The sequence below is a fragment of the Rhamphochromis longiceps genome, linkage group LG1 (assembly GCF_057381845.1).
Source record: "Rhamphochromis longiceps isolate RC_006_pf linkage group LG1, R_longiceps_female_GT1.1, whole genome shotgun sequence".
Lineage (NCBI taxonomy): Eukaryota > Metazoa > Chordata > Actinopteri > Cichliformes > Cichlidae > Rhamphochromis > Rhamphochromis longiceps.
This window is the reverse complement of record NC_140557.1, coordinates 19,039,673-19,064,481: the sequence shown is the minus strand read 5'-3', so window position 1 is coordinate 19,064,481 and position 24,809 is coordinate 19,039,673. Positions and strand designations below refer to the sequence as shown.

The window sequence follows — 24,809 nt, the reverse complement described above, 5'->3', positions numbered from 1 at the left end:
AAAGGAATTTTCACCCTTTGGATATTTTCTATATTTTGACCGACTCTCTGTAAACTCTAGAGATGGTTGTGTGGGAAATTCCCAGTAGACCAGCATGTTCAACATCACTTAAATCACCTTTTCTCTCCATTCTGATGCTCAGTTTAAACTTCACGTGTACCTGCCTAAATACATTTGAGTTGCTGCTATGTGACTGGCTGATTAGATACTTGTGCAGCTGAACAGGTATACTTATAAAGTAGCTGGTTAGTTTGTAGTAAGAAACAATTTTAAAAGTAAAAATGCAACAACAGGAAGTATAAATATCCATAAACAATCCCACTTTGGTCACTTTAAGCCTTTGGTGGGAGGCTGCTCATATAACCATGACTGAGCGGTATCTAGTTAAGAGGTAACAAAGTCTCACCCTAACAGACATCTGTACATTTTCCTGTTATTTTGGGGACATAAAATACTTTCACATTCCTGATGACATGCGAGACTAAAGTTGATTCATTCAACACAACAGCACGTGTTAATTTTAAAGAAACCTTTATAAAGTTTAAACATTTCTGAACATAAACATTTCGACATTTCAAGACATATACAATTCTTTATATGAAACAGTAAATATCTCTTATTGTGCACACTCAAAGTAATTCAGAAAATAAACACTGTTCTCTTTGCCTGATCTCTCCTGTCGTGGCATTTAAAACCTAAACGTCGCTTGAGGCACTTTCTGAATGACGAGGCTGTTAAAGAAACATGTAAAGCATGACGGACTATATCGCCCCCGTGAGGCGGCTTCTTTTTTTTTGACACAGTCACAGACCGGATGGCTTTCTCAGAGCGGAGCATAGCTTACACACCTAAACTGATCAGCTGAGCTTTGTAATGCAGACATGCTGGCGGTGTGTGTGTATGTATGTGTGTGTGAGGCAGCTACACATGCAGGTTTAAATACAGTTTCGCACTTCTGCTATCCTTCAAGTGTTCATTTCTAATAACAGCTTAGGCGCTGGTACGATTTTGACCTTTAAATTCACTCCGAGTGTGTTTCTAAACATTAACTGTCTCTGAAAGCCTAAAATTCTCACTTTCAGGGTACATTGCTGCTTTGGAAATGACTTCATGTCTTCAGACAAACATCACATGTTCAAGAAGCCCTGTCTCGCAATGAAAGAGCTCCGGGCTGTGCAGAGAGTTAACACTGAACATCAATACCTCGGTAGTTCTTCCATATCCACAAATACTCTCTCTTTTTTCTTTTTTTTTTCTGAAGTCACAATAATGCATCTTGGTAGCTGATTGTATGCGTCTCTGTAGCTTGAAAAACATCAACTTGAAATTATAAAACCACCTGAAAATGATTAGATCACTTAAAAAAAAACAAAAAAGGCCGCTTTTTAAGCTGTTCCTGAAATGTTTTTTTTTCACATGACAGGAGCAGTTTATGAAAGTGTAAACTTAAGTGGGGTCCCACTTTAACCCAGAGCACATGATAAAGTCTGCGTTCAAAGTATGATTACTGTCAGAGGACGAAGAGGAGGAAGTGTGTGTGTGTGTGTGTGTGTGTGTGTGTGTGTTTACAGTCACGACTGAGGTATAGAAACCTCGAGGTTTATCATTCCTGGTGAGAACAAGGCGAATATGTGCACAAACTCCACTGTGATTGGGAGGAGCCTGTTTGTCTGAGCAGTAAGTGGAACATCCTCAAGGCCTCCAATCCTGCAGTGTAAGAGGGACACAGATGGCACCAGAGTGGGAGAAATGGTTTAAGTGTGGATCCGTGGTCTCACTCGAAGTCAGGTAGGTCCACCTGGCTGGGACTAGAACAACCCTCTTCCTGATCCTTTCCTGTGAGATTAAAAAGAGGGAAAATTAAACCCCTCACACCTGCAGTTTGAAGAACTACCACCTGTGTTTACTGACTGACTCCTCACCGTCATCCTCGCCTCCCTCGCTGTGCTCCTCTTCCTTACCCTCAGAAATTTCTATATGACCCAAATCCTGCACGTCACCCACGCTCGACTCCTGAAAAATAAAACACAATTCTTCATTGGTAAAGGCAGCACGGTGCAGCACCTTATAGATTCAGTTTACCTACATCAGATGGTGACCATAAAACATGAATGTATATATGCATCATGCATTTAGAATATGCACCGACCCTCTTAGATTATGAACTGTGTGCACTAAAACACGTTAAGGATTGCTACACCCCCTGCACTCTGATACGCTTCTTTCGGCTCCTCTCTTTAGTGGTGTATTCTCCATGGACGCGTCAATATGATCACAAAAAGCAAACATGCAACACCCCATGTGAGATGATAAAATTTATGTCACTCAACTCAGATTCACAAACATAGAAAGTATGATTGAGGCTTTATGCTGAACACACAGTGTGAATAATTATGTCCCAAAATTCTACTCTTACTCTACAAGGTCAAATTCCTTTATTGTCACTGTGCAAACAAAATTGTGCACACTACCTAGAAACAGACTTGGTATGACAGATGACACACACACAGCTCCAGAGTTAAAGTGGGATGGACCACAGCAACTATAAAACACTGCATTTTTATAAGAAAACTGTGCAATAAATAGTAATGCTGCCGTTAACGAGCTACAATCACAGATGTAACGTCTCACATCGCCACACCTAAAACAATCAAAGAGCATTAAAGAACATTATAGTCTGTTTACCTGTGATTCAGAGAAACGATCTTCATCAGAGTTCCTAAATCCTTCTGGAGCTTCCATAAGGATCTCAAGACCATCAGCCTCCTCTTCCTCATCACTGCTGAGTGAGACAAAACAAAATGCTGTGACATTGACATAAATGCACCTGTTCACTGACACAGTATCACGTTCAGCCTGGATCTCTCGATTTAGAGTTACTTCTGTTTCTGAGACAGAACGTCACGGTTACGTTTTACCGTAAAGAAGCTCACATAAATATATGTGTACACACAGACTGTATAAAAAAGATGCACAGGCATTGTGACATCAGCCATTTGGTTTCTTTTTGAAATTCTATTTTGGCCATCACCACCTTGGTGCTTTGAAAGTGGACAAACAAGCTAAAAATATGAAATAATCCCAAATTTCAACACCACAAAATGCTGTCAGTGTAATAAATATTCCTCTACAGTAGATTCTCCTAGGAAAACAGTCTGCTTTGATTATGTCAAGCCCAGAGTCCACTTTTGCCCGGGTCTGCAAATATCCACACAAGCAAGAAGAAAACTTGGATTTACTGAGATCAGCAGTTTTAAAGCTCCTCTATATCAGCCTGTCGCAGCAGCTTCACAACCACTAGTAAATCAAAAACAAAAGAAAAGAGGTAGAATAACTGCAGGATATCACAACAGCAGTGTGTAGCTGCTAACAGGTAGAAAGAAGAAGCTGCACAGCTCACTCTTGTAGGGAAATCTGATATCAGTGTGTTTGACACACAGCAGGAATATTTCTAGGATTTTTCTGAGGCTCCTGAGACTCTGAATACGGTTCATTTCTGTTTTGTTTAGTTGTTTAATGATAGTTTTTACTCTCAAATAGCTTAGTGATGTAATAAAATCTTTAAAAAGAATGGGATCCTCCTCCCAAAGTCCTATTGCCACGGATTGTGAGTGCTGAAAGTTAACAGCAGTTTCTAATTTGATTGTTGTTTGCCATGTTGAGCAGCTCAAAAACTACTGAAGGAAAGGGAGAGCCATATAGATGGGGAGGGGAGAGTTGCCCCTCACCCCCTCTGGTAAGCCACGTCCATCTTTGACATACAGTATGTGTACACGTGTATACATTAGCGGCCACATTAAATTATTACGAGCAACAGAGTCAGAATAAAACTTTCACATTTCTGCCTTTTAGTTCAGAGTCACAGATATCAGGAACTTTAAACATCTACAGTATTGTTAACAAAGCTGTGATATTTCATAACACAGTAAGAAATATAATAAACAGCATTTGCACAGCAGATTATGGCTGGAAATATCCGTCTGCCAAATACCTGGAAACACTGTAGTACTGTACTGAGGAGACCTGACTGTTGATGATTAAACTAGAATTACTGCCACGATGACCTCTGAGGATCAAAATCTAAACATGTTCAAGACAATGGAAGAAATGGAGACACAAGAACGATTCCTGATGTTAATCTTCAAAGATTTTCCCTCTCATTTTGCTTCTTTTTGGGTCTCTCATCTCCGGTTTCATCAGCTCCTAAATGCTCCATGTTTCTCTGAGTTTGGTTAATGATTAGTTTTTAAAGTTGCGTTTATACTTAACTGTAAAGCTCCACACCAGCTCCTACCTGCTGGTGTGGAGCTTTATAGTCTGTTATAAAGAAACCGAGGTTAACAGTTGTGGACACGGTCGACAAACATTTCTGTCCCCACACTGACTGACCTTCCTCCACAGTACAGGTTCTCTGCATTCTTTTCTTCCTCCTTTATTTCCTCCTCTTCCTTTTTGTTTTGGTCCTCTTTACATTTATTATCCTGCTCTTCCTTTTCTCCTCTCTCCTCTTCTTTCTCTCCTCTGTCTTCTTGTTCTTCTTCCTCTTCTTCATCAAGATCGGAGCAGTTGAGAAAGTCGAAGCTTTCAAGGGCAGTTTCGACTTCCTGGTTAAAACTCGCAGATGTGGGGAAAGGAGGCTGAGGAGAAACACACGGAGGAGTTAAATACGTCACTGTTTATAGACGAATGTGTTAAATTTATTCCTGAACTCACCGCTGGAGCGTTCTCGCCATGTTTCATCTCCTGGACGGACTGGTGTGGTTGACTTTGGTCTACCTTGTGTTCCTCTGCTGCTGCTTCAGTGTCTGTCTGTGCTTCAGTCTGTTCAGCCTGGGCTAACGAGTCCACGGACGCGTCATCGTTCACCTCCGCAGGCACAAACGCCGCAGGAGGCAGAGAGATGTCGGGGCAGGAGCAGCTCAGGTCTGCCGAGGTTTCAGAGAGCTCCTCTGATTGGACAGACACTCTGTCAGTTGCGGTACAATCCGGGCTGCTCTCACTGGCGAGGCCGTGGGAGAAGGAAGCCTGGAGGCCATTCGTCTGAGGAAAAACCTCCCCGGTTTCGGTCTCATCCTCCTCTTGGTTGGATGAGAGCGAGGGCGTTGATGCACTGGACTTGTGTGGCGTGAATGACAGCTGAGTGGTGAGAGTGGTTTGCAGCAAGTTGGACGCCGTCAGTCTCTGAGCGTGATGAGCCAGTGCTGGACTGGATGAGTCATCGGAGGATTCAGAGGAGTTGGACCAGACCGTCCCATTCTCCATTTCCCCCTGACGCTTCAGCAGAGACTAGAGATGAAAGGAAACGAGATCAGAACAAGAAACTAAATCACCTGTACTGTGATACGCAGCACAATGCTAACTGAACACCTATCATTAAATTATATCCTTAAAGCTTTAAATGGGGGAAGATTAAAGATAAAAGCATTCAACTAAAGTAATCTGACTGTTTCCAGGGTTTTCACAAAAACAAAGCCACAGTTTCTCAAGTTGGACATGATCCCCTGAAAAGTTCAGTTTTATCTGGATAGGGCCAAACCACAACAACAGTGCTTTAGACTGGAAGAGAAAGACTTTACGATAATATAGAGAAAATACCAACAATCGGACAGTGAGCAAGCACTTGGCAACAGTGGGAAGGAAAAACTTCCTTTTAACAGGAAGAAACTTCAGACAGAACCGGGCTCAGGGAGGGCCGGCCACGTAACATGAATGTTGGGTCTGAGGGGAGAAAGACAGGACAAAAGTAAAGCTGATGTCACAGTGATCTATGAAAAAAAGCTCCACTGATGAGTTTGTCATATGAACTCACTTGTTTCTGGTCCTATTAGACGTAATATTTTTATTTTGTAAATGTAGTTCTATTTAGAGTAAAACAGGTGATAAAGCAGAGATGCTTCTGTACGAGCATGCAGTGTCCTAGGTTTCTCACTCAGTTTTTTTGCTAATATTCTCACCAGTGTAACATGTACTCATCAGCCCCTTCATTAGTTACACCTGTTCAACTTTGCGTTAATGCAAATCTCTAATCATCCAATCACATGTTCAAACTGAGCATCAGAATGGGGAAGAGCTCGGATTTAAATGATTTCAAATATGGTGTGGTTTTGGTGCCAGATGGGCTTGGCACCAATTTTCCCCACATAAGCATCTCTGGGATTTACAAAGAACCGTCTGAAAAAGAGAAACTATCCAGTGAGCAGCAGCTCTCTGGCTGAAAATGCTTTGTTGATGCCAGACATCAGAGAAGAATGGCAGCACATCAAACCTTGGAGCAGATGGGCTACAGCAGAAGACCACACTTGGTGCTGCTCCTCTTAGCTATCAAAAGGAAACTGAGGAAACCCCAACATCGGACAACAGAAGACTGGAATAATGTTTCCTGGCCTGATCAGTCTCAATTCCTGCTGCCACATTCAGATGGCAGGGTCAGAATTTGAAGGAAGCATGAAAGCATGGACCCATCCTGTGTGTCGACGCTTCAGAGTGCTTCTGGCGGTGGAGGCTATGTTTTTTTCCACACACTTTGAGCCCCTTCACAACAACCAACCATACTTAAACACCACAGACTACCTCAGTATTGTTGCTGATCATGTCCATCCCTTCATGACCACCATCCTGTCTCTGCTGAAAGCTTTGATGTTATAAAAACAACTGCTTGTGTGTCACGAAACTTAAATTATCTCAAACTGGAACTTTTAAATATGACAATAACTTCACTGTACTCCAACGGCCTCCACAATCAGATCTCAATCCAAGAGAGCACCTTTGGGATGCCATCATGTTATTATGAACCAAACCTCTGAGGAACATTTCCAGCACCTTGTTGAATCTCTGCCATGAAGAATTAAGGAGGTAACGAAGGTAAAAGAGGGTCCAACCCAGCAATAGCAAGATTGTGTGTAGGCGATGTTGATGGACAATTTTGGGACCTTGGTAACTTGTGAAATGTCATTACTTTAAACACTGAACTTTCTTGATTAAATAAGAAAAACTCAAATCTCCACAACAAAACTTGGATCAGTTGGAATTAAAAAAATTTTTGAGGGGGGGGGGGTTAGGATCTGATTGGATATTAACAAACTAGTTAATAATTGTTCCGTCACTATAAACTATATTAAAGCTACGACTACATCCCAACACACCGACTCTGCTGTGGTGAACTGAGGCGCTGCATGGCTGAGTTCACAACGGAAGGTCGCCGCCCTGTCCGCCGCCACCCCGTGGAAGGCCTTGACCAGCAAGCGGCTCTGCCAGTGCCTACACCGAGCCATGCTCTTCATCGAGGCGAGGAAGAGGAGGAACATATTGGAATTCTACTCAACCACTACTAAACAGCTACAAGGACCACAGCTCCGCTCCAACATACTGCTGCTGTCACACAATTCGCTACGGCTATCGTTCACTCTGCTCGCCTCAGGCACATCACGACCACACCCACACAACCCTCTGCGAACATCCTCACACACATCAGCGCTACCGCTACAGAGGAAGCAGTCGGGGAGCAGCTGAAACAGAACAGGCCAGTGAAACCACAGTAATGACACCCATCAGTTTAGCATAAATGCAAGAAGCTGATTTATAGAAATTGGGACCGAGCGATGTTAGGAGAACAGGTGTGAAGGAGAAGTTGTTAGTGGAAAAAGCTGTTGGTGAATGTTTCTCATGTTGTCACTCACATAAAACACCTGCTCTCGCATAGAAGGTGTGTCTGGAGGGCTCTGATTGGACAGCAGGCGTTTAGAAACTGTGCTGGAGGAAGATGTCTGGTCATCCTTATCAAACGGACTGAAGAAAGAAGAAACGAGACAAAAGACGTGTGAATAAAAAAAAAGCTGCACATGTAAACTGAGGTGTGTGTGTGTGTGTGTGTGTGTGTGTGTGTGTGTGTGTGTGTGTGTGTGTGTGTGTGTGTGTGTAGCAGGTCTGAATACCTCCAGGTGACCTCCAGGTTCAGTTTTACTGTCCCGAGGTCATTGATATCCACGGCGAGTGTTTGAGGCAGCGGGCAGAACAGATCGAGCATTTCGCAGGACACGCTGCCCACCACCACGTGATTGGCCAGGCTCTTCAGCTCCGTCACCTTAGAAACAGAAGAATACAAACCCCATCGTGAGAGCAGAGACCATGTGGTCATCTAAAGCTTTCAGAGGTGGATACAAACACACATATATGAACGTGTGTAAGAGCAAGGGTAAAGGTTATTATTACTTTTATTATGACTACAGAATTATCTGTCTGGAAGTTGTTAATCTGTACATGGAAAAAACAAACAACAGAAGAAAACAAAGACAAAGTCTAAAAAAATGAATGAATCACGTCTCTAACAGCAGGGAATATATTAGCGAGTTATTCTGGGCGTATGTGACAAACCAAACTGACCACCAACAAGTATTTTTTTCTAGTGTAGTCAAAACATGATAAAGATCACGGTTCAGCTCCACTGCTACAGGAAGCATCTAACTACCTCATGAAATAACCCAGCACATCCGTCCTTATCCTCATCTTTATTTCAAACACTGTCTGCTACACGTTACACTCTCTGCTTACTGAGCTGCTTTTTCTGCCATTGTTTGTCCGATATATCCACCATCCCTCCTCTGCACGTCTGAAACGTCTCAGCCTCGCCCCTCTAACTTTTGTCTCTAAGCTCTCTCTGATGTACTGATGTCCAATCCTGTACCTCCCGCTGCCGCCTGAACTCTCTTCTTCACCTCTCTTGTACACTTCCTGTTGTTTGGATGGGTGACTCCAGCTATTTACACCACTACATTCAGATACATATGTATTTTATTTTATTTTTTGCTTCTACTGACTTTTATTCCTCTTCATCTCCTTTACTTTTATACCTCCACCTTTCCAGACGCTCTTCCTGCTCCTTACTCTCACTACTAATCCCATTGTTGTCTGCAAACATGTGTGACCTCACCTGTCAACCTGTCCACCACCACTGCAAACAAGGAGGTGCTCAAAGCTGATCTCTCATGTAATCCTACCTCCACCTTATACCCATCTGTCCCTCCTACCAAACACCTCACCACTGTGTCTCTGTCCTCATACGTGACCTTAACCACCCTCACATCCTTCTCATGTGGTACCACAGTTCCTCTCCCATGCCTTCTCTAGACATGTCTCCATCAATCACATCTGTATAAGGCCATACTGCTACTCACTGATCATCGCCTATTTTTTTAACAGCTTCAACAATCTCTCATGTCTCACTGGCACAGCCTGCTGTTTAAAGTCATTAAAGATGGTACAAAATTGTATTTTAAGACATACATGTTTTACATGTTTGCTCTACATGTTTTTCCTTGTGGTCCTTCTGTCTCACCATATTGTAATCTATGTACCTGTCTGACCCAAAAATGGGTTTATTTTCTTGCTTCGATTGACTTTCATGAATATTACTGAGTTATTTTACTTATTTATGACTTTACTTTATTATTTCGCCTTTCTACTTGTTGAGCTGCTTTTTTTTTGATTTGCTGATCTTTTTTTTGAGGCAGCTGGATGTAATAAACGTGGGGAGAGAATGGAGTGGAGTAAATTGTCAGGGCTGGAAACCAACTCAGGTGGGAGGATACACCCTCTGTACACAGAGCATGTGATCAGTCGCTGTTATTGGAACTTTCTGACCTTTGGGGACCAATAACATCCGTCATTTGCTTAAAAACAAAAAATTATAACACTTCCTACTAGCAAACTGTTTGTAGTGTTTTGCATATTAAAATGGCTGTAGGAGTTAGTAAAAGATGAACTATCACACTGCAGGTTTTCCATAAGATTTACATAAATGTGGTATCATTACCTTGATTGACAGCAGTTCTGTGATGAGAGGCAGGAAAATATACTCTTCGCTATCCCACATCTGCTTGTTGCTGACTTCTACGCGGCCTCGTAGTCTCCAGCGCTGGCGACCGTAACGCATCAGAACCTGCCGGGGCCAAAAGTAGTGGGTGTGATAATGGTGACGCAGATACGCAAATAAAAATGTGCGCCTGTGTGTTTGTGCTACCTCATACTGGTCACCAGCGCACAGACGTGCAAATCCAGCCAATCCTGAAACATCAGAAACTGAGAAGTGAGAATTGAGCTCATTTACAGTGCAGCAAATGGGAAGTCACATGGGCTAAGAAAGCGACTCACCCTTCATCTTCACATGAAATTCTCCCATATGACTTTCTAATTCGCTCTCAAGTGAGCACATGTGCTACAGAGAAAAAAAGCAGACACAGCTTTGAATATTGTACAGCTTCCTATTAAATTAAGAGCCGAAAAAATTAGCGACTTATTAGTCAATTTGGCAGATATTTCATGTTTTCTGCTTCTTAGATGTGTTTTTTCTTTGGTTTTGGATTAATCGGTAATTCACTAGTCATTCACTTCAGCCCAAAGCACACAAACAATCATGTTATGATAGAAACATCTAACAGAACCACACCCATTACTTGCCTCTGTACATTCCCTGTAGCCCTTGTTGGCTTCACTCAGACTCTCTCGGGCCTCCTTGCTGCCACTGGCAGAGTTAAAGGCTGCCACCATCTTGCTAGCTCCATCACGCAGTCGCCGCTGTATACAATAAGCATCGTACAGTTCTTCAACCTGGAAATGCAAACATTACAAAAGTTTAGTGCCTTTGCGGTTTAATCAAACAAAATAGCATTAATTTATATTTCATAAATGTTGCAGGTTATATAATGAGTGACAAAGCAACATTAGCGTCCTTTGGGAGTTGTCTGCTGAATTTAAATCCGATATTCAGCATCCCCTTTGCTCTGTTTTGGTCTCCACCACCTCCTGAGAAAATAGCTTCCTCTTTAACTTCTACATGTTCCACCAGCAAATCTTAATCTCTGCTTTTTCGTGTGGCCATCAGGCAGTGCAAACCAGGGATGTCAAAAGATCCAAAACACCTCTCACTACCAAAACTCTGAAAATGTGATGGTACTTTTTCTTTTTTAGTACAGAGTGTTGCAAGGCGGCCATTGTTGGAGAACTAATGGAGGCAAACTAGGTCTACAAGTTTTCTAGTCTATCTTCAGGGTCGATATTTTCGACTAATATTAGCCATCTACCAATCTGTCAGTAGCAGCACTGATAACATCCGATAAATGAAAATTAAAAAATACTGGTGGTGACTAATGCAACCACTCAGCATCCTATTAGATGCTCCTATGGCATAAATTTGAAAATCCTAGGTGATTTTCAGAAAAGTTGAGGTTGGAGTCACTAGAATTCACAAGTATTCAAACTTGCCCAACAGTTTTTGTAGATGCACCTGTGGCGTGAATTTCAAAATCCTACGTCGCTTCATTCTTAAGTTATTACATTCACAAACTTTAGTGTCCATGCTGCAATGCAGCTCGCACAGCAGGCTGACATCAATACCACATCAGCCTACAGCTTCTCTGTCAGCACCACATTTGGAACGCCACAAACACAACAGTCAGCTGATCCAATAAATGAACAAATAAATGGCAAATTCTAGGGGAAAAGTTTTATGTTTCATGTGCAAGAAACACACATGACACATATCGGTATCCGTCTTTGTGTTAAAACTCTTGTGGTGGTTAGGCTCAAACAGACTTGTTGATAAAAAAAAGCATTATGAGTCAGATAAGGAAGTACTTTATGATGTTATTCTGGCATATTTAGCATTTTGTTTGGTAAAGTGTGCACTGCTATATTAGTTAAGCATGTATTTTATACTTTGACCTAAAGTTACCGGGGAAAACCCTACCCAGGCCATTTCTGTGCTAACATTTGACTTGTGCTGTGTCATCACTATTACACTATAATGCTGCAGCTTGTTTTAGTAGAGTTGTACTTTAAATTAGGAAGTGCATCATCAATGACAGAACCTTACTGGAAATGTGGGAACTCATTTACTAACACTTATAAATGCTGCTGCCTGTACCAGGCATTGATAAAACATTATTCAGTAATGTTTTCTTCTGTATCAGAAATATCACAGATTTTCTTGAAATGTATAATATTTCTTTAAATGTTATTTTTGTTATTAATGTGTTTTATGTTTTAGGCCCTAAACAGTGGAATGAGCAGGTCATGCTAGGCTGTACCCACCTTGCACATTTTTAAAGTAAAGCTTAAAACTCATTTTTATTCTGTGGCGTTCAACGAGGGGTGGGAGCTTAAGTATTTAGGCTGTTGTATTGTTTCTTGTATTTTTGTGAGTTTTTTGGATATAAAGGGTGTATCAAAAGCAATCATCCTATTTCAAAAGGCTTAAATAAAACCTGCAGTAAAATTTAGAATACACGGATGAATGCAACGTTTTAGATACAAAACTCAAAGTTTGGATTTTAGGCTTTATAACCCATCCCTAGCGAACATTATACAAATGCTTAAGCTAATGTAACAAACTTTATACCTCAAGGTAATGTTAGCAGGTTACTGAGCAACCAACCTAACATTTCAGCCTGTGTCGTGTCTCCAAAATATAATGTTAACAATTCAAATAAACAGAGTGCCGTCACCATGTCAGAGATTTAAAAATGATTTTTTAATAAAGGAGTAATCATTTGGTTTTTGTTTCTGGAATCATGTAATTCTACTGGTACTGGGTATCTGGTATCCTGGCATCTCTACAAACTGGCTTTATCAGGGACTTGCTGCTATAAATAGCTGCCTCCCAAGCAGTGAGTGAACAAAGACACTGGTCCACAGCAGCCATTAAAAATAATGTATTGTTTTGATGTGATGTGCTGAAAGATGCTAAAATGCCCTACTGAATTATACAGAGCAGCACCTTTTCAATGGCCTGTTGTCCTTTCCCTCACTGCCATTCATTACGGGTTGAATGTGTAAATACACACCTTGCTGAGGTGGAACTCCAAGCGACGCATGAACCTCTCAATGGCTTTCACGTGCTGCAGAGGAGAATATGATTATTACACTTGCCAAACTAGTAAAGAAAATTATTTATTTCAGTTTCGTTGCCTGAATCTCACCTTATCCAACTCATACAAAGACCCCTGCAGAGAAAAAAAACACACCGATCAAAAACACAAATCAAAGCAGCGGATGATGATACTGATCACACCCAGTACTGGTCCGACTGGTTTGACTCACCAAGCGACCATTCCTCTTGTTTTCTCTGATCTGCTGACCCAGGCTGTCCAGCTCCAGCTGGTGGACCTGCAGGTACGACCTGATGGCGAAAAAGAAATCATCTTTGCTTTCGTTATGCTAAAGAAAGAGGCCCAGCTGTTTCCTGCGTGTTCAGAGATATTCCACCTGGCAGCCATCCCTAAACTGAGCCTGAAATGTGTTTACTCACTGTAGGCCTCGGCGTAAGGCAGCGTACACTTCATCCAGCCGCTCGGGCTGGGGGGTTTTAGTGGGTGGCAGTTTGGTGGAGCCTGTGAACATCCTGCTTCCTTACAAGGCACGCTTCTCTTGGATCAAACGGTGCTGAAGGAGGGGGAGGAAGAAAGAGAGCGATAGATGGGATGATTTCTGATGAGGCCACCAGGATCATTCAGTTTAAGCACATTCAAAACAGGCAAGTAGGGCAGAAAGGGTGCTGCCCACCTGCTGATTAAAGAGATATCAATAGTGCTGAAACATGCTTGGAGAGTTGTGTGCAGCACTGTGGCTTTAACAGACTGAAGAACATGTCCTGCAGTTACACAAAAAGCAGATATTAGAAACAAAATGTCCCTCTTAGCTTCGCTCCTCACTGTATCTGACTGCAGCTCCTTTAAGACGATCAGTGATTCAGCTAAGAGCACAGAGAAAACAGAAAGGAGAAAAAAAAAGAGGATGCAATCCCCTCTTTCACTTCCTCAGTGTGTCCATACTGCTTTGTCTGCAAGACGGCGAGCTTCGCGTTAGCAACAACCACAGTGGCCATGGCTGACAACAGCAGTGAGTGCAGTCTGCCTGTGCTTCTCTTCCCCTTCCTTCCCTGCCACTCCACCCACCCTCCACTCCACATCCAACACCACAGTACATACAGGAAGTCTCACGGCTGACTCTACACAGGAAATTCTACACAGACGTTTGGCCCGAGAATCGAAAACCATCTCTTTTCACCCCTTCACCGCGCCGAGCTAAGTTAGTAAAGGTGCAGATTAGAGCGACGCTGCTGCCGTCAGGGAAAACTTTAGGAAGAGAGGGTCGTGCCCAAGCTAAACTAGTCACAAAAGAGATTGTAGACTTAAAACCAAAGTAAATCCGCCAAGCAGGGGCCAAACCCATATTAACACATGGGGTCTGTGAATGAGTCAGCACAGGACACAGTGAATTGTGGCACCAGTTTCTCACAGATTACACAATCAAAACCTAATCACAATCAATACCAGTGATATGAGCGTATACACCCTGAATTTATTCCTCCTCTCACACAGGGACTAGGGGGGGTCCACTTAAACCCACTAATCTTAGTTGCTGCACACGAGGGGGGATTAGCTGGAGCTGATCGTGCTTAGAACATGGCAAAGAAAAGGTGTAACGCCCTATAAGAGTTTTTCACGGATAAAACATCCCCACCACCAATCACCTTTAGCCAAACATGTGCAGGACTTGGCTATGAAAGTGCAAAGTCATCATGGTAACACACACACGGAGGAGACAGAGGGAAACCCACATCTTGCACGCTCACATAAATATGTCATACACCAGCGGGCTTTGGTTATATTGATAATTACGAGACCCAGTCGCTCAGTGTCCTCTCCATCAGATGTGATTTTATCCCTTCCCCTACATACATTAGAGATGATTAGCTGGATTAATCCTCTCCACGCAGCAGGGGGGGAACAAAGAGGATACTGTTCCCAAACACCTCACAAGACCAGGGCTTTGTTTAAAAAAAAACAACCAAAAAATAAAATAAAATAAATAACTTTAATGCACTGAATGCTCAAACACATATAGCTAGCTTAATACGACAAATAAAAATCTGCATTTTTATCTTCACTACAAGCTTTTTATATGGTCAGAATATGTCACATTTCTTAATAACAATAATGATAATAACTTAAATAAATAGAAAAAGTATATAAATAAAGAACAAGAATGGGGGTTGAAGGCTTCTTGGTAGTCAGGGAGATAAGATAGCTAGTTAGATAATTTAATGAGGAAACGGAACTGTTGTGTTACAGCAACATGATAAACATGACAAATAAACAACAAAGTTAAAGTGCTACAGGTGCCTAATTTGGGCCTTATACTAAGAAATTTAATACACAACAGACAAAACAAAAGTCAAAATAAGTTAGTTAGTTAACTAACACTAAAAATAAAGCTGACATTGTGTAAGAGGTAGTGCAAATTGCCTTAATAAATAATAACATGTACCCTATAGATCTAAGTAAAACAACTGCATGAGGTATATTATAATGGAAGCTCATCAAAAGTCCTTTAGCTCTTCTCCAAAACACAGGGTTGAGGTTGGAGCTGTCACATATGGCGATTCGATCATAACTAAACTAAACATAACGATAGTATTTTGATTAATGTCTTTATTACTAAAGCTATAATGCTCCATAATTGAAAATAAAGCGGGTTATGGAGAGGTACCGGGTAAAGGTAAAGGTGGTATCTTAACTGGTTTAAACTGAACAAAACTGCTCCGAAGTGTGTATTTTACCACAAAACTGCACATAAGGAGGAAAGCACCGACTGATTAATTATAACGGCTTCAATTAATCGACCAATTATGGGGCATTTAAGAAGCAGACGAGCAAAAACAGCCATGTCGCTCCCACTGTGCAGACAGAGCGCTCATCCGTAGTTTCTGTGGTTTCTGAGGAGGAGGAAGAGGAGGAGGAGGATGGTGCTACAATGAAACGCCACCACCTCTATTACAGATTACTGGATTAGCCTCACCCGGCAGAAAGCAGGCCACTGAGTCGGATAACACGCCTCGGCCAGCCCTGCTCTTTACTTCCACCATCAGCCCGGGGATGGAGTCCCACCCGCAAAACTTGTAAGCCGCCCGTCGTGCCACATTTCGTATTCCGCACACACACATATCCCACCGGGGCCCCCACGGAGCTCATCACAGGCCACAAAAACTCCACCAGGACGCCTTCTTCTCTCTCCCTCTAACCCCCTCTATTCCTTAAAGTATCATCCCGCTAAACCACAACACCGAAAGCGGCTGGGGGAAAAAACAGGGACAAAGTGGAGCCTGCTAGCGGATTTCATTTCGACAACATCACTGCAAGGCAACTTCACGGCGGACGGACTCATGTCCATGTAGAGAAAATGACCAGGCTTCTGCTTGTGACCTTGGGGATAAAAACAGAAGCCCCCCTACCTCTCTTTTAAAGTCCGACCACCCGGAGGACACGACCCCGGTCCCATTTCCAGCACAGTGCCGCTCGCAGTTTGCAGAGGTTTACAGTTATTCGGGGCGCTGTCCTTCTCCTTGATTTCGCAGTTTTTTGTGTTCACAGTAAAATCAACGGCAAGCACCGCATACCACTTCCGGCTCGCATTTTTCAGAGTTAAAGCTTGCTTTGGTCCAGGAGACAGACTGGCAATGCCAAACAATTGCTTGTTACCCAAGTCAAATAAAGCCAGTTTTATTCAGTTTTATATTTTTGGCGGGAGGAAACCTCTAATTAACCTAAAACAACACGACAATTACGTATTTTATTTTATTTATTTTGCAGTAACTGCATTGAAGCAAATAGCAGAGGGGTGGAAAATACTAAGAACTATAGAGCTTTACAAATTTATTTATTTGTAAATAATTTATTTATTACTTTATTATGAAAATTGAATATCATACTGTCTTTAAAGAATTTAAACATTGTACTGAGCCATGGGGGGGTCAGTGAGGAGCAGTGTGGCTTCATGTTTAGAAAGAGCACTACAGAGGTTATGCTTGCTTTAAGAGTGTTGATGACTTTAAATATCTGGGATCAGCCATCGAAAAGAACGGACAGTGCACAAGAGAGGAAATGAAAAGAGTGCAAGCAGGGTGGAGTGGGTGGAAAAGAGTGTCAGGGGTAATTTGTGACAGAGGGATAGCAGAAATTGTAAAAAGGGAGGTTTACAAGATGGTAGTGAGACCTACTATGGTTTGAAGATGGTGGCACTGACAAAAAGACAGGAGCCTGAGCTAAAGAATTCACTGGGAGTGACAAGGATGGATAAGATTAGAAAGGTTAGGCTTAGATGGTTTGAACATGTTCAGAGTAGGGAAAGTGGATATACTGGATAAAGGATCCTGAATATCGAGCCGCAGGCAGGAGGAAAATAGGAAGACCACAGAGAAGATTGGTGGATGTAATGAAGGGGGACATGTGAGGACATTATCTGGTGGCCGTGGCCCCTAAAGAGAAAAGCTGAAAAAAGAAGACTGAAAGAGTCAGTTTGTTCTAATGGCCCATTGTACAACAGACATCAATTTGTCCTTAAACCTTCATTCTGTCTGTAGCCACACCTCCACTTTTTCAATCTGTAAATACTTGTTTATTTCCACCTTCCTTAAATATGCCTCATCTCCATATTTAACTTATCAAATTATGGCAACTTGCCATTTCAAAAGGTAAACAGACATTAATCTGTTTTTAGACAGGACAATACAACAATTTCCTGATTTGACTTCTCATAACATCCTCAAAACAAACAAGCAGAAATCTGTTGCATACAGTATATATCAAAGTCTTTCTCAACTGACTTTTTTCCTCCTTATAATAAAACTTGTGCCAAAGTTTTTGTTTTGTTTTCTTTTAATAATTTGCTTATCAAAATGACCAGCTATAGCAGGAAGATGCCTCCATTTCTGTTATATCAGATATTTATATTTATAGACCAGTCTCCACAAACACGTATTTTGAGCACTTAGTCGCATTTTAAGACTCACACAACCAAACAAAACAACGTCGCTTACTGGGCACATGAAAACGCAGAAATAGTTAAAATCCTGCGTTTATTCTGCTTTTATTTTGAAATGTTCCCCAGACCGGGAATCGCGGTTCTGTTAGTTGCTGTGGCAACAAGGATGTCCCTCTGTCTGTCACTGTTTTCTCCGTTGCTGCTTGTGCTGCGCTGGCGACGCCACCGTGAACCCATCGGAAAAAAACAGATATGACGTTTTGGAAGGAGAGCACTGAGGGAAGTACCGACTTCTCCTTCAGCCGTGGCCGTAAGCCGGGGGTGGCGGCTCGGTGAAGCCTCTCATTGGGCCGTTAAATCTATCAGGTGCAGGAACTCCGAGAACCGTTTGTCTAAGTTTGACCGAGGCGAGGAGGAGTGGGAGGAGGAGGAGGAGGAGGTGGGGGAAAGCATGTGGCACTTTTTCCTCCAAACTTCCACAACAAAACGTTGCAGCTGGCACAACCGGGAGAGCCGCCGCGAAGATCCCCGTACGTTAAATAACGCCGCAACTAAACAGCGCAACACAACTGTAGTTCATTATAAACGCAAGAAAAGACAAGCAGACACATCTGATTGTACAGTTTAGAGCTAGTTTAAATTAGTTAAGTTTAGTTAAGTCCTCCCATCACAGAAAACACGAGGTTATTAAAAGCTTTAAAAAAGTGTCCCTTTAGCCTTAGCAGCAGGACGCGGATGGTTAGCATGGTTGGGTAAGATGTTTACAGATGTGCTGCATTCACGGCTCATGTTTTAACATGCCTGTGATAAAATGTAGGAACAGCTTCTCCTTCAGCAACACCAAATGCTCTTAAAAACGGTTTCCCCTTAAAATATACACGTATAAAGTTAATATTTTATGTATATAATATCACACACGGTCCAAAATGCCTTCCTCCCCATAAAAAAAAAAAGATGTGTTTGTTTGTTGCAATATGTTTGTTTGTTTGTTTGTTTAAAAAAAAAAGGAAAGTCATCCCATGTTATTTCATCTAATTCTTCCCACCTGATCATCCCAGAGCTACATGAAAGAAATTCCAAAGAAAGATGCACTTCCTACTGGGAACTATGCAAAATTTCAGGTTCCTACTGTCTATAGTTTGATCAAACAAAAAAACATTTTTTTAAAAATGAAGGAATGAATGTGACTGAGTACATGTCAGCTCTGGTTAACACAGAATGATGGATGCCTGCAAATATTTGGATGTCTTATCTCTGACAGCCAAGTTGGAGGCCCGTAGAAACCACAGTTTTGCATGCAGGGGCCTGATATTTTAGTTACAGCTCGTCAGAGCGCATTTTCATACAACTGCCGTACAGTATTCCCCAGGTATGCCACTATGTACCAAATATTTTAACTTTCTTGTTATGTTCTCTCGAATTTTCCCTATATGAATTTTTAAAATGCTCATACAGGGCAGGCAAAGATTGTTTCAGAGGCAGAGCAGCATGCTTTAATTCAGTTACCATTACCTCAAAGCCCAGCAGGAAGTTTTTTTCTGGTCAAGAAGAGAGGCTGTGTGCTGGGTGCCATTACAAAACACACTGTATGTGTTGTAAATGATGACAAACATACTGTAGACATTTTTTTTTAAGTCATACTGGGAAAATGAGGAATAACACCAGATTTTTTTGGTAAGTGACTGAGCTCAAGTGTTTGTCTGGGTAGTTTAATTAAAAAATAATAATAATAATAATCATGCTAGAAGCATTTCTTAAAACACCCCTGCCTTCATCCCTTCAAATATTTTATTTTGAGAAAACTGATGACAGTAAGGACCTGCAATTTTGTATAATTCTTATTAAGAAATGCACTTTTTTATTTTATTATGTTTTTTTTTTTTTTGTTTGTTTGTTTGTTTTTTACCTGCAGTTCTTTTTGTTCCTTTCTTCAGGCAAATCTGAAATGGTCAGGTGGGAAATCTTATGAATTGAGATGGAATAACCCAATAAAACAGGAGGACCTTCGGTGTTGCACACACAATGAAAGCTTGTTTTTGCCAACCAAAAAATAAATAAATAAATAAATGCCATTCACAACTCAAAATTTGCAATTATTATCCCAAATTTTCAACTTAATAACTCAAAGTTCTGAGAAGTTAATTCTCAGAAACACAAAAAAGTGACTTTTGGATGCCAACAAATGTTTGGTTGGTTGTTTTTTTCTGTGGCAGAAACAAGCTTCCATAACAAACCACTGGTGCTCAAAGAGGGGAAGAAAAACAGGAAAACGCTAAATGGAAAAATTACAACCAAAAACAGGCATTAAAAAACGAAATTTTAAAAATCCAGGTCCAGGAAGTCACAGGCAGTTTGGAATAAATAATAAAGGCTTTTATATTATTTTAGTAGCCAAAACCCCCTCAGCTTCCACCTTCTGGCTGTTGAGACACAAAGAGGCCCTGTGATTATGTTTTTCAACTTTTTTTTGTAAGCAAGGATGGAAATGAAGAACCCCTAGTGAGAGATTTAAGGGAAAGGGTGTCTATAACTTATAAAAGAAAGTCAAAGATAGGCAGCAAACCACCTTTTTAAACCTCAGACAACAGCCAGAAAGAGACTCAGGTGCAGTGTATGGCCAGTGACACTTGCACCTGAAGGCCAGAGTATGCCAGCACTATAACTAACAGGATGAGTATGATTAGGCAGATAAGAATGTTGCTTGGTTTTTAATTTCTGACATGAAAACAGTCAAATGTAAGTTAATCAGCAAGTTAGTGTTCTTCGTTGATAATTTAACAAGACAGTTCATCTGCTGATTGGCTGATTGCTGCTGTGTGTTAACTCAGGTATTAGCTAAAGTTAAAAACAAAGTGTCTCTCATTTGGTGTGACATTTATAGTTTGTGATACGCTTTTCATATGAGAGTGAGTGAAAAGTGTGACACTACACTATTTCAGACATGTAAGCTGATCCATCCACCCTCTGGACAGATCCCGGTCGATTGCAGGGCCTGCAGCCAGTTTAGAATCACTATTCAACCTAACGTGCATGTTTTTGCGCTGTTTTGCACAGCAAGACTCCAGCAGGCCACTGGATTTGAACCTAGGACCTTCTTGCTGTGAGGTGACTGAGGTGACCACCTTAACTTTAAAACAGATTGGCTTAAATTGTCATCAACCACTCTTTTGATGAGGTGTATAGCTTTAGCATCCCCACGCTTCATGGCTGAGGTTTTTATCCTGGAAAACTGTCTTTGGTCTGGATCAGGCATCAAGCGTTTGCCTACAGATTTAACAAACTAGTTTAGCTCTAAAGTTCTTTTTGGAGATTTGTTTCATGGCACGACTCCCATGGAAGCCCAATCTGTGCCAGACTTTGACGCCAACAACTGCTTGTAGATCCCTTGGTGAAGTGTGGGGGCTGAGGTTTCTGGCACAACTTCACCTTCTTCTAAAATGTTCAGAGAGGAGCGGTTAAAACTTCCGTCTCGCTTTTAGACTAAGGAACAACTTTATTGTTTGACGTACGCATTTTGGCTGATGGCCTTGTATTTATATACCTCCATTTATATACCACCACCTGTTTGAAAATTGCTAGGGTGGCCAGTCCTGAACCAGTTTAAACTGTCTTCTCCACAGCAGGGAGATGTATTTCAAACAGTTTTATTTCTCAGACTCATAAACACCCCTCCATGAATGGCTACCTTACCATGATGGAGGAGTTTGTGTGTGGCTTTTGTCCCCTGGTAGGGCATCCCAAGGCAAATTTGTCCTTGTTGATGGGACAGATGAAGAGCAATTCACAAGACCCAAACCAAGGGGAAGAAATCAAGGTTTAGTTTACCCTCCCTTGAACAGGATTCTCATGGCCTCACCCTGGAGCCAGGCCTGGAGAGGGAGGGTGGCTGGGCCTTATTCCATGGGGTTCAAACAGGAAACATGGGCCTGGACTCATGTCGGGCCATCTCCTGCAGGTGCAATGTATGCCGGGTGGTGGTCAAGGGCAGAGGCCCTGATGGTCCAATGCCCAGCTATCGAGGCTAACTGTTGGGACATGGAACCCTGGGCAGAGATTATGCCTCTCTGCTGGCCTGGGAATGCCTTAGTATTCACCGGATAAGCTGGAGGAGTGGCTGGGGAGACAAAAGGTCCTGGCTTCTTTGCTTAGGCTGCTGTTCCCGCAACCTGGCCCCAAATAAGGGGAAGAAAATAGATGGATGGAGACTCAGACATCCACAGCCCTTTCTGAAGGCCTTAGTGAGCTAACGCTTCGATAGTAAAAAGAAAAGCAGACACTAAACATCCAGTTTGAATAAGATGGGTGCCACGTGTGAATGTCAGTACTCCATGGATAGTATCACCCAAAAGCATTAAGTGAGGCTGCTGAGTCTGCTAACTAACAGGACAAAAAAATCTACTTTTTAAAGTAATGCATTAAAATACCCTGCAGATGTTTACTCCTTTTGTTGGTGCACATACAAAAATGAGATTATTTTAGTTCAATCAGGCATGTGGTAAATTAAAATGGCAGCAGTGGCAGTGAAAAGCATTTATAATCGGCCCCAGCGTGCCTTTCTCACATGATAAAAATTCACGGGACAAGTCACATGCAATGGAAGTGGTCATTAATTTTGGATCCTGCTGCTGCTGCACGTTCGCTGAAGCCAAAGATTAAACGGAGTTGAGAATTTTATTATTGGAGGCTGATCAGACTGATCCCACAAAGATCCCAATTAGTGTAAGAAAACCATGAGTGAGTGTGTGAGCATGGACGTAAAATCTTAATGACTTTATAGTAATTAAAATCCACAGCTTCAAATTTAAGAGATACACTCTGGGTCACAAATCTTCAGCAGTTTATTTGTAAAAAGAGTATTTTAGTAAATCAGTTATGCTAGAATAATGTCCAAATTATGACTCATTTATAATGTGAAATGTTATCAATTGTATCATCTCTCACATTTATACACAAAAGCCAGCTATATGTGCTGTTATAGTGGTGAATGTTCATATTAAACATGGGCAAAATTTCTAATAAATAGGTCATGTGTGCACAAATAATCTAAATGCTCTATTTGAAACCATCATTTCTTAGCTCTGTATGTCAAATACGCAATCTCAGGGATATAATAGCTCCACCCACCTGCTGTTCCAACCTTGTGTTTGTGTGGGACAGCCAGTTAGAAGAAGCTGGCTTTAAGGGAGAGGCGCTTGTGTCAAACAGAGGCCCAATATTTAATGTAATGGATCTATCTTGTCTCTGTGCTTTTAGATGCTTTGATGTGGCTGTTCTGAGTTCCTGCCTTAGTCTGTGAGAGCACGCTGAGCTTTGCCAGGTTTTGACTACATTACCTGTATCCGGCTGAGGAAGACAGCAAGTAGAAGGAACAGAGAGAAAGGTGCAGCAGTGAGTCGTATCTTTAGGCACAGCTGTGTTTGTGTTTGGACACCTTTAGACTTTGTAAAAGATGGATGCAGCCACAGTGCAGTGATGTCGTCCAGCAGTCAGGGAGATCCCTTTTGAGGTCTGATGTTGAGCATTTCCACTGGTGAACTAAGAAGCAAGATTTGGGCATGCCCAGGTAACTTTGAGTTTAGCTGTGGGTTTTAATTATTACCAAGACAAAGACTTCTTACTGCAGTACATCGCCATGGTAACTTATGCTGCTGACTTCACTTCTCTGGAAAGTACCATCATTCCTGGGAAATGCCTCAGACCTCTGTCGACCATGTGACAAATTTACAGGTAAACAGCATTTAAGTTCTTATTTATATATTACATTACTCTCAGGTCATTAAACTGCACCAGGACTGGCAGTCAAAGAAATAAAAAACTATAACCCATCACGTTCTTCTAGTGATACAGATGAGCCTTGTTAACTTGCATGATGTTTTTGTTTTGTTTTTTCCTTTCCTTCCTAGCTTCAAAAAGGGTTAACTTCAGTTTTACTGACCAAAGGACTTAAAATGCAAACACACACACACAGCTGACTATTTCCTTTAGCCTGGATTATGGTAAATGGCCTGTATTTGTATAGCGCTTTTCTAGTCCCTAAGGACCCCAAAGCGCTTTACACAACCTGTCATCCACCCATTCACACACACATTCACACACTGGATTATGTGAGCAACTTCAAATTTTTCCTAATACTGGAGTTTCCTTTCTTCTTTTAAAAACATATTTAAAAACCAAAAAAAATAAATAAATATAATACTACAAAAAAATATCACTCTGCTGCCAGTATGTTTGTGACTGGTCAGATGTTTCCAGCGTAATCCACTTCACGTGAATATGCCAATAGAGAGTGATAAACAAATGAGATCACTTTGCCTGATTGGAAGGGAAAGTGAAGCCCGAATATGATATCCCCAGGGGCGATCTTAGCTCAAGAGTTGGGAGTTCGTCTTGTAATCGGAAGGTTTTGAATTTGCGTCATCAAGTCCAAACATAAGCGAAGTGGTATATCTAACCAATCTCAAGGTCGTTTATCCTTTTTGACTTGAACTGGGACCAGTTTACAAAACGATCATCATATTGTGTTGATTACGACTCAAAACTAGCAACTGAGATGATAAACTCAGCAGGAAACTGTTTACTGAGCTCAAACAAGTGTAATCAGTTTTGCACCCTCTGCTGGCCAAGAGAAAGAATGGGGGTTTAACACATCTGGACTGGTTTTACCTTTCATTTACGACCACCTTTTATATACAGTTTATGTTAATGACATCTACTACCAGCCCACCAGAGCCCGTTTCCCAAATATTCTTTAGGACATACAAATAAAGATTTTTAAAAAAAATTTAATATCAATGTTTCCATTTAATAAAATATATTTGCAAGCAAAATAAACCGACATTTCTGTTTTATCGCTCTGTTTCTTAGCCAATTTTAATAAACAATTATTCAAGCAAACGTTTTGCCATGAGTGCGCCACTAACATGTTAATTACTCAGCCAAACCAGACTTTTAAAAACAGTTATTGCAGCTGCAGAAACCTAAAGTCTCGTGTCTAC

General features: G+C 41.5%; 1 protein-coding gene and 1 long non-coding RNA gene across 3 annotated transcripts; one reads left to right on the top strand and one right to left on the bottom strand.

Moving 5' to 3' along the window:
• Positions 1-514: 514 nt before the first annotated feature.
• On the bottom strand, positions 515-16,445 carry LOC146678603 (rho family-interacting cell polarization regulator 1-like). 2 transcript variants are annotated; one of them, XM_085401364.1, is made up of 16 exons: positions 16,286-16,445; positions 13,301-13,434; positions 13,093-13,171; positions 12,972-12,995; positions 12,837-12,890; positions 10,453-10,602; positions 10,147-10,210; positions 10,016-10,059; positions 9,809-9,934; positions 7,932-8,080; positions 7,677-7,785; positions 4,714-5,286; positions 4,390-4,637; positions 2,686-2,782; positions 1,923-2,013; positions 515-1,836 (listed from the first exon to the last, which is right to left on the bottom strand). In XM_085401364.1, the coding sequence occupies exons 2-16, from the start codon at positions 13,390-13,392 to the stop codon at positions 1,775-1,777; spliced, it is 1,962 nt and encodes a 653-aa protein (XP_085257490.1). In that variant the 5' UTR covers positions 13,393-13,434; positions 16,286-16,445; the 3' UTR covers positions 515-1,774. The 2 variants fall into 2 exon arrangements, with proteins under 2 accessions (XP_085257490.1, XP_085257499.1); XM_085401373.1 differs by having other exon boundaries at positions 2,686-2,779; positions 16,286-16,444.
• Positions 16,446-17,993: 1,548 nt separating this feature from the next.
• Positions 17,994-24,342, top strand: LOC146678602 (uncharacterized). Its single transcript, XR_014910379.1, has 2 exons — positions 17,994-18,344; positions 23,068-24,342. It is a non-coding gene; the product is annotated as an uncharacterized LOC146678602 (long non-coding RNA).
• The last annotated feature ends 467 nt before the right edge of the window (positions 24,343-24,809 follow it).

What these genes read in the sequence shown, in the direction of transcription:
- LOC146678603 (XM_085401364.1), bottom strand. Translation starts at nt 13,392, where the DNA reads ATGTTCACAGGCTCCACCAAACTGCCACCCACTAAAACCCCCCAGCCC. An exon ending in ATTTCATGTGAAGATGAAGG is followed by an intron (nt 10,060 to 10,146) that starts GTGAGTCGCTTT and finishes CTGATGTTTCAG; the next exon opens with GATTGGCTGGATTTGCACGT. An exon ending in AACCTGGAGGTCACCTGGAG is followed by an intron (nt 7,786 to 7,931) that starts GTATTCAGACCT and finishes TTCTTTCTTCAG; the next exon opens with TCCGTTTGATAAGGATGACC.